This window comes from Cyprinodon variegatus, unplaced genomic scaffold, assembly GCF_000732505.1.
Source record: "Cyprinodon variegatus isolate N-32 unplaced genomic scaffold, C_variegatus-1.0 Scaffold62, whole genome shotgun sequence".
NCBI lineage: Eukaryota > Metazoa > Chordata > Actinopteri > Cyprinodontiformes > Cyprinodontidae > Cyprinodon > Cyprinodon variegatus.
The window spans coordinates 1,415,490-1,425,266 of NW_015150515.1; the positions used below are offsets into that span (position 1 = coordinate 1,415,490).

The window sequence follows — 9,777 nt, forward strand, 5'->3', positions numbered from 1 at the left end:
GAAAATTACTCTTAATTAAAAACACTTATCATGTATTGAACAGTATGTAATAATTTCATATTTAAAGGACTTTCAGAAGTTTGAATTTTGAATATGACCGGACCTCTCCATTAAATCAAAGTACAATCCAGATAGGATGCAGGATGAGTTCTTCAGAGCTACTGCTGAGATGCAGATCCCCCTTCAGATTTCCTAAAAATCTTTTGCTTATCCAGGTTTTGCTTTTTTATCATTTTCTTAGGCATCGTCTAAACATAGCTCTCTGGGTGTTAGCCTATAATCTTCTAAGAAATGCATTCTGACATAGAGGATAACTCCTAATTAATCCACTGCATGAGACATCATCAAACCCCCAGCCTGGTCACCATCAGCCCCTCATCTCTCCTAATTTCCGCGCCGTCTCTGTTGACAGTGCAGGAGATGCACGCAACATGACCCAGAGGTTGATTGAAGTGAAGTGAGGGATAATAAGTTGGCACAGTGGCGATGAAACTTCTTTGACACGCTGATGAAGTGCTGCTAATTGCCAAGTGCCAATGAGAAGTGCTCCATTAATGCAAGAGGAGAAGGGGGGGGGTGCAAGCAGAGAGAAACAGAGCGCTGACAGATTCACTTAATGCCTTTTGCTTCAGGTGAAAAAGGGAAGAGTGATTTAAAACAAACTGATGCTCCAGGGGCTGAACGCTGCTGCACTGTCAAATTCAGGATGTTTTTTTTTTTTTTCCTGCTAATCAGCGTCTCTTTCTTCGCAATGGGAACTTTAATACGCTTTCCTTGAGAACAACCATGAAATGTGTTTTTGCACTGTGTGATACTCCTTTTGAAAACATTGTTTTTATTGCTGACATTGCTGAGATTTCCTGTTCTGCTGCGCTCTGTCCTATTGCACTTGTTTTAACTGTTTGATTTCTTTGCACATAGTTGCAGTTTAACTTCCTTTCCCACTGCTTAGGATTTCCTAATGTGCTTTCACTTCGCTGAGAGCTCCAAGTTCTAAAAACATGTAACCATTTGACATCTAAATTACTTTAAATCTGTTTAACATGACAGCGGACTTAAAAAAAAAAAAAAGGAAAAACTTAATTTAAACTCAAGGTAACTAGAATGTTGTTAACCTGTCTAACCAAAACAAACAAGTTCTTCCTCTCCTAACTAAAGCTGATTTAAAGTTCATAACCTGCTAAACCTTTGCAATGTTGCCCTTCTAACTTCTAACTTTTTTAACTTCCAGATTTGCCTGTAACCTATTTTTTTTTTCTTAATTTGTCTTCTCCAAATTTCTTAAAGGGACCTCTGATAATGAGCGCCTGGCTCTTGCTAGACAAAGAATCCCATACCGACTTGGTCGGGTAGTTGATGAGTGGCTACTCGAAAAAGGTAATAAAAATCCCTTTAACTCCACTAATGATCTAACCGCCTAACCTACCGCTAACCACAGCTCCAGAGGAGGTGCAGTGCCATGCAGCAGGGGGGAATCTGATTGGCTCCTGAACTGAACTAAAGGTTTCCTTTAACCAGCGAGCCTGACTGCGACCAGCTAACGTTTTTGTTCTATTGCTAGGAAAGCTTAATTGCATTTCTACCAAATTAAGCTGGCCATCAAAGAGAATTTAAATTAAAAAAAGGCAATGTTCAGGGGAGCCTTATCCAAGGCACCCTAAATTGGGGCTGCATCTCTTCAGAGCTTTAACCTCCTAATAACCCAACATAACCCTCAATAACCTGCCCACATGTAAACCGCTTCCTTCCTGTGTCTTTTGTCTGCTGAATGTTGGCTGAATGAAAACAAGAAAAAAAGTTTGATTTGCACTGGATTTTTACAGAACAGTGCAACCCCCCCACCCTACACACTCCTCTCCCTTCAAATGAAAGTCACTAAAAGTTAAAGGGACTGTTTTTGGATGAATTCAGTGCCCCATGCGGGGGCCTTTCGCCCTACCTGACAACGCCCTGAGTTCTCAATGTGGTCCCATTAAACCGATGACTCTTTAACCCTTTGAGTATCGAATGTCCTGACCTTTTCTGTCTGCGTTTCGCTCCGTGCGTTTGTGCTGCTGTAGGTGGTTGATTCTTCAAAAGTAGGAGAGGCCGGTTAAAAAAGAGAAAAGATAAACCCTTCATGGGTGTCTAAATATATATGCATTGCTTATTTTTGGCATTAGAGATGCTTTGAGATGATCACAGCATAAAGGTCTTTCTTTGAAAACACAGTAGATACAATCCATCTCAGGGAAGTTTTTTTTTTTTGCAACAGACAAACAAGATAAATGAACTGCTTGCATATTTATTTGATAGAAACAAAACAATCGTATTCATATCCAGCTCCCCATAAACTAATTTCTTTTTTCTCTCCTGCGGTGCGACGGCAAACGCACCATTGCTGAGAAATAGTTAGAACAGAAATTCGAATTAAAAAGGATTGGGAGATTAAAGTTGAATGAAAAGATGAATCAATAAAAAATGACTTACCCACTTTATGAAATGAGCTGTGCGCCATGAAACTCTGAGGAGAAAGAGCTTAAAATTGAATCTATTATTCACTTTCTTCTCCACTTTGAATTCTGTCGATAGACGAGCTTAATGGGAGTAAATAGTTGTAAACACTCCCATTGGATCATAAGTTAGGAGTTTATTAAAGTGAATATAAAGCAAGATTTTATGTTTTAATTGTTAGTATAAATTGATTTATTAAGGCGATAAAATAAAGCTCATGAGTTAGAGATAAAAAGTCATTTGTATTTCTAATTTGCTGTTTTTCGTTCAAGTCCAGATAATGTTAAATAGAATTAGTGGACATTTTTGATCTCAAAGGGTTAAAGTTGTTTTTTTTCTTATCTAAAAAGAAAGCGAATAGAATATAAACTTCAAACGCTCAAAGCAGAATCTAACCACCGACAGCAAATCAAACTGCCCACACTAACCACTGAGGACTCCTCTCAGGGTTTTCCATCTTTCCGAGCGACGAGTTGAAAGAAATTTGGCAACCTCTTCCAGCCGATCCGAGCTGGTCATAAAATCCCGGAGTCCTCAGTTCTAACCTTGTTATAAATGATTTTTAACCGAATCTTGGTGTTGGTAATTTTGGAAGAACTTGGACAGGTCGTTGCTATCAACGAAAAACTAAACAAATGCTAACCGTTTTCTAACTCCCGCTAAAAGAAACGCATCTTGAAGTGAAGAAGACGTCCTCCAATTGTCCTCTCTTGTTTGTTAAAGCAAAACTCAGAGGGTTAAAAAGAAGCAAATGGTTGAAAATGAAATTGACCTAATTCACTCTCGATAAATCCAGTAAAATAGCTTTCAGAAGAAAAACGACAAATGTCCCTTTAACGTTTACTGTTTTCACCCCTCAGGAAATCGATGTGTTCATTCTATATGCCACTTGGTGAAACGTGTCTTTGTGGTCGAGAACCAGCATCACTGAAGCAGCAGTTGTTGGTTCAGGCTTTATTATATGTGACTTTTCTTCACATGTTACAGAGTTTTCAGTGTGACAAACAGTCAGCCCTGTGGGTCTCCTTTTTTAACAATCTGCAGTGTTATTTACATCAATGCCAATATATTTATCTGGGTTTGTATTCTAAATGTTGAATGGAACTGAATTCTGTGGGGAACTTATTTGAAAAACACTCAAAAGTTTCCATCTGAAGCCATTTTTATGTTCTATGCAGTAACCAATCCTTCTATCACTGCCTGTTTAACCTGTTTCCTCTTTATTTTTATTGAGTGCTAGGAATTAACCTTGCAACTTAACTTGATGCTCTTTAAATATATTGCACACAAAGAAAACCTGACAAAAAAAACATTTTTGTCAGGATTTTCAGATATTCTGGGTTAGGAGTTATTTTCCTTGGTTCCCCATATTAGTTCATGCTTTGTTTTTAGCTGCTAGTTTATTCTTTTGTTCCTTTTTCTTTTAATAATTTTTCTTCTTTTGTTTTAAAGGTTCTTTGTTTCTCTGTTCAGCTACATTGATGTTAATTAGGCACCTTATTTACATTACCTGCTTAGATTTTCCGCCAGTTTCTCTGCATTCTGTTAATTGTACTAACCTGGCATTCGTATCACTTATCATATCTTCACAGTTTTTAATTCAAGGATATAAATTTTTTTTTTCATACCAGTTCCATTTCACGTATGTGGCACTTAATTTAAGTCTTCGCTGGATTCTACAATTGTTAAAGAATTGGGAGCTGTGTTGTGCAGACAGCTTTGTGCCATGGCAAATACAAAGTGATACAACATTTTAAACTTTTTTCAGAATCTCTTATGACTAATTAGCATAGTTATTATGACAGTATTAATTTGCAGTCTGTGTGTAATGGCTACAGCCCCATGTTGGTATTTTATTGACCTGTTGCTATTGGTTTATGTATTTATTTTTTCAATGATTCAAAAGGGCAGAGAATATTCAGCATATTTTACTCAAATGCTGTGCAAGTTTTTTTGAAAACCATGAAGAATGGAAACATTTACCCAAAAGTGGTTTGGCTGTTTACCGAGTGTTTTTTTGTGTTTAGGATCTAAAATAGTAACTAAGTAAGTAAGTAAACTTTATTTGTATAGCACTTTTCACAGACAAAGTCACAAAGTGCTTCACATGATAACATATAAACAACACAAGTAAAAAGAGATAAAATGCAGTAAAAGCTAAAATAAGTAAGTGAATAAACAATAAGCTATGTGCTTTGGAAGGCTTGTGAAAACAGGTGGGTTTTTAGCTGCTTTTTAAAGCTATCCACCGAGTCCAGAGAGCGCAGGGACAGGGGGAGTTCATTCCAGAGACGGGATGCCACCGCTTTAAAGGACCGGTCTCCTCGGGTTTTAAAACGGGTCCGAGGAACCATAAGCAGACCTGTCATGTAGCCAGGCGCCTGTCCATGAAGGGCCCTGAAGGTAAGGACCAGGATTTTAAAATTTATCCTGGAGACAACAGGAAGCCAATGTAGGGACTTCAGGAGAGGATTAACATGGGCTGTCCTATTTGTGCGGGTCAGGCGTCCTGCAGCAGAGTTCCGGACAAGTTGTAGGCGACCCAGCTCCTTCTTGCTCAGACAGGTAAACAGGCTGTTATAGTAATCCAGTCTTGAAGAAACGAAGAAACCAGTCTTGAAAAAACGATCAAAAATGTAAAATGGTTTTACAAGTCTCTTTGTGATTAAAATCAACCTTTTTCTTTTAGGAAAATTTGTTTTGTTGACTTGGTAAAACAGATCTTATAAATTAAATTTGGCATTTTTAGCTACAAAAGATCTAGTTTTGTGGCCTGCAAGTGAATCCAGCAATCTGATTTTGGGAAGAGCAGCAAGAACACCACAAACCTAGAAAAAAAAAAAAAAACTTTCACCTAAAATATTAACTTCACTGAAGAGGATGCCAAGAATGTTACCGTTTCTGGAATTTCCTGTTCATTTTGAGGACAATCTGGGTCTTAATAGGTTTACCGATACCCTATATTTGGGTTAAAAGTTACTCTGAATTGTTTTAACTTATAGAGTTGGGAACATTTCCTTTTCAGTTCAAAATAATGACCGTAACAGCTATACTCGAGTACGTTCAAACATCCTTCTATTGGGGTCTAAATAAACTCTAGAAATGCCTCAATATGTAGAAAAGACATTTTCCTTTTACAAAGTCTTTCTTCTTCTACTTGGTTTCCTCTGATATAAGTGATTTACGCCTCACTGGAAGTAAATACATCCAACTTTGAATCATCTTCCTGAGGTTTACGCGCCAAAGAGCACTGCCACCTGGTAGCTCTTTAGTATAGAGTGTGGAAAAAAAATGGTTATTGATGATTTTAGACAAGGCTGCAGCTCAGTGACACATTTAGCAGCCAAAGCTGTACATCGTTGTAAAAAGTCAGGAGTACTTCCAGATTTGTCAGCAAACATCAAGCCTATGAAATGCAGGCTCGCAATCCTTGTTAATGAAAACAGGCTGTGATTTAGAAACATGGCAGCTTCCCTGCTGGCTGTTTTACACTATGGTGCTTCTTTAATTGTTAAAAAATGCCTGCAACCTCAACTTCCATTGTTAAGGGAGGTGCACTGTAACAATCCTGTGTAGACAGAAGCAAAATAGGAGAGCTAATCGCTCACTTTCTCCCTGACAAATCAGGATTTTGGTCACACCAGGATTTAATGGAAGTCATTGAAGCTTGCAGTCCTGGAGGAGAGCAGCGCTGTCTCCCTAGATCTCATTCTGAGGCCCTTATCCAATCTCCCATACTGTGTGTGAGGCAGATCAGAGAGAGCACCTCCTGCCCACTCTATGCCTGCTGACTAAATTCAAAATGGCAGCAATTACAGCGAAAAGCAATGAAGGGGAAAAAAATCCAGAGTCCCAAAAGTTTAGAACAGCTCTATCTGAGACAAAACTTACTGAGACGCAACCACTAACCCAGCGATGGATCCGTCATTAGATGTTTTGTTGTTTTCCTTCCTGTCCCTCACTTTCAGGTAATCATTTTCCTTTCTTGGATTCTTAGGAGCATCCTTTATCCAAAATATATGGAGTGAATATTGTTCCATTATTGGACAGAACATGTGTTGAACATGGAAATAAAAAAAAAGGAAAAAACACAACAGAAATAAAGGTTTGAAAAATGTGTTTATCAAAAAACTGTTTGAACACATGTTATTTCTTTAAATTCATTTTTATTTTAATCAAATATATAATTTCTCTTTTTCAAATTGCATTTTACCAATCAGATACTCTGCACTTGAGTGAGGAGCAACGATGCATTTCTGTTGATCTGCATAGATGTTAGCAACAACATATTTTCAGGAGGTTAAAGTGATAAGAATGTGATCTGTAAATCCAGTTTTAAAAAGAATGTAACTTTCTGAAAAAGACTAATTTAATGAAAGGAAATTTGAAAGACAAAAACCTTTCTTGTTTTCTTTTTTTTCCCTTCTAATCGCTAGCCTGACGTAGTCCTACTCAATTCTAGTCAGATTATGAGTCTGATGCTGCTCCATAGAGCTGTGATTATGGGGCATGTTTTGAACGAACCAGGAAAAAAAATGCCTCTGCACTCAAACGGAGTTGATAACATTACTGTTGATCATCTGTCCATCATCGTATAAAGCCCGCCCTGACAATTCGATTGGCCCGCCAGATATTGTGCTAGCATACTCGCGCTACTATGGAGCAATGCCAGACCGAACTTCCCGACCGCAAACGTTGTGGGCGGGACTAAGTTCGAAATGGCACCCAGGCTATCTAATCGATATTTACAAACTGCTTTTTTTTGCAACATTAATGGAAAAAAAATTTACTTTACTCAAACTCAAGCTGCTCTAAGAGAATTGAATAAAATAGAATAGAATTCAACTTTATTGTAATTACATTCTCACAACTACAAAGCAATGAAATCAACTCTCCACATAAAACATACCCCTGGGGAGAACAGGGCGCACACAGTGTGCGCCCCCGGAGAACAGTGGGGGTAAGGGCCGGCCCAAGGAACCAAAAGGGCCGGCCGGGGGAAGTTGGACCAAAAACCGAAGTTAAAGCCCCTCACATGGATCTGGAATCCAAGCGCAATGCCCTAACCATTGGGCCGCCACTCGCCTAAAACTGCAAATAAAAAAATAAAACAAGCATGGATCACTCAAACAACTTTTTTGATCAAAACTCATTAAAAAATACTAACTGCATATCATGTTTTGATTGATCCCTATACGACTCACCGACAGCCTAATGTTCAGTTTTCTATGATGAACTACATGGAACTGAGGGAGCAGTAACTAAGCGGTGGGTCTCTGTGGCCTCAGCATCTAGAACCAAGCTTAATGTTCTACATTTAATGGTCATGTATTAGCTTCCCCCATCCCTAATCAAAAGCAATCAAACCCTCCCATTTGGTGCCGGGCCAGAGCGCATATCAAGCCTCCAGGCCAGGCGTGCGTCCAGGTCTGCTATTCATGATCATCCCCACTTCATTTCGGAGATTCGCGCCCATCTGGTCGCAGCGGCGCCTGCACAGAGCCGATCCTTTCAGCAACCTCGCCGTGTGCTCTGCCTCCCGCTGAGTTATTACCTTGTCTTCTCATTTGATCTCCCAGCACTATTATGGGACTATTTGAGAGAAATTGGGGGAAACTAAATGAATTCGTACATGCTTGCTCATGAGTGGAGAAGTGGCAGCAAGTAAGGCATAAAGTAAGAAGAGAATCTTCTGTTATTTCATGGTTCCCTACCGTGAAATGGTCCACAGGAAAGAAAAAAAAAAGAGAAAGGAAAGTCACAGTTGGGAGAGAATAAAAGAGGGAGAAGCTAACCACTGTGCAATCGTTTTTTACGTCTCCCTCAACAGTATCTTATGTTTCAGATCAACATACAGATAAGGGATCAGATACCGAAGCATGTCTGATTAAATCCAATTCCCTCCCCCCAAGACACCAGGGGATACTCCCAACACAGTAGTTATTGCCTTTAAGGACCACTGGGCATCAGACTGACTCCTAAAGCATTCAGTGCACAGTCTTGTCACTCTGCGCCCCAACCGTGTGTCGTCAAGCACAATTAATTCTTAGTATTCAGCACCAAGCAGCCGAGCTAGTGAGAAACTGGAAAACATGAAAACCTAATCCCCAAAGAGAGCCTTGTGCTGAGCAGATAACTTAAAAACACTTCATATTCGACTTTTTCAGCGTCCCACCCCACCCCCGTTGTGCTCGGCTCTTCTTTGACTCACACCGCCCCTTATTGTCTTAGGGAAGCTCTTTGTGGTGATTTGCTAGAAAAGAACTAAACAAAAACAAAACAAGCATACTGTGGACTCTTTTAGGATTTTTTTTTTTTTTTTTTGGAGCAAAAATCCATAAAGACCCCGCGTACAAAAGGTTCAATTTTCTGCTCTGCACGTCACAAACAAGTGGGTTGTTGACAGAGGTGAGTTCTCGGCCATCCCTCCCACCCTGCAACTTGCTAAAAGAAAAAAAAAAACATTTCAGGTTGAAGTGCTTTTCCGAACCACACAATGGTCCTTCGCTCTGTGAGATAACAGGAGTTGAAGGTGGATGAGAGAGATGTAATGACAGCGGTGAAAGATGCTGCTCTCTTCAGCTGCAGTCCCTCTCACCTTCCCTCATGCGCGCTTAGATCATCCGTTACCTCGGTCCTAACACCCCTCCTTTTGCTTCCCCTGCCTCCATTTAGCAATCACCTCCTCCAGGTTAACGACAGCAGACCCATCTCTCTTCTCCTGAGCTCCTACAGTACATTCTGGAGGTTGCTGCAGACATGCAACCATTATTTCGCAGCCTCCGACAGGCAATCTGTGCATTAGCAACCCAAGCGTGGCCCAATCCCAGCCCACTCTCTGGTTTGGCTCGGCTTAGCTGGTAATTACCGACCACAGCTCATCTGAGACGAGCCGTTTCTCTCTGTTAAGACAGAAAACAGCCAAAGCGGCTGGGGTGTCGATGTAAATCTGCTCCTAGAAGTTTGATTTTACTCCTGTTCCTGCAGCGGTTTTTTTTTTGTTTCTCATGCTTGCGGGTCAGAGAGGTAACCCAGTGGGATTTAAGCTCCCTGCTGAACTGTGCATCTTCTACACTTGAGTGTGCTTTCAGAACAGAGTGGCTAGACGTCCCACTTTAGGTTGGGCCTCGGCTTTTCTCTGTCTCGCTGGCTCACATTTTTTATTATTTCTAAAAGGCAAAACTGAACAAATCTGATAACATTAGCAACAATTTTTCTTTATTTGTCAAATTCTCCTCTGTAGGGGAAAGCTTAATTATTCCATCACTTCTAAGCCTTTAAAGG

At 40.0% G+C, this 9,777-nt stretch overlaps 1 protein-coding gene across 1 annotated transcript in view; it reads left to right on the forward strand.

Annotated features, from left to right (window-relative positions):
- Positions 1-9,777, forward strand: part of LOC107082797 (neurexin-1-like) — a 1,206,010-nt gene that overhangs the window by 1,128,859 nt on the left and 67,374 nt on the right. Inside the window, exon 20 of the mRNA XM_015371662.1 lies at positions 1,288-1,377. Within this exon, the coding sequence (XP_015227148.1) occupies positions 1,288-1,377 (90 nt within the window). The remainder of the gene's footprint in view (positions 1-1,287; positions 1,378-9,777) is intronic.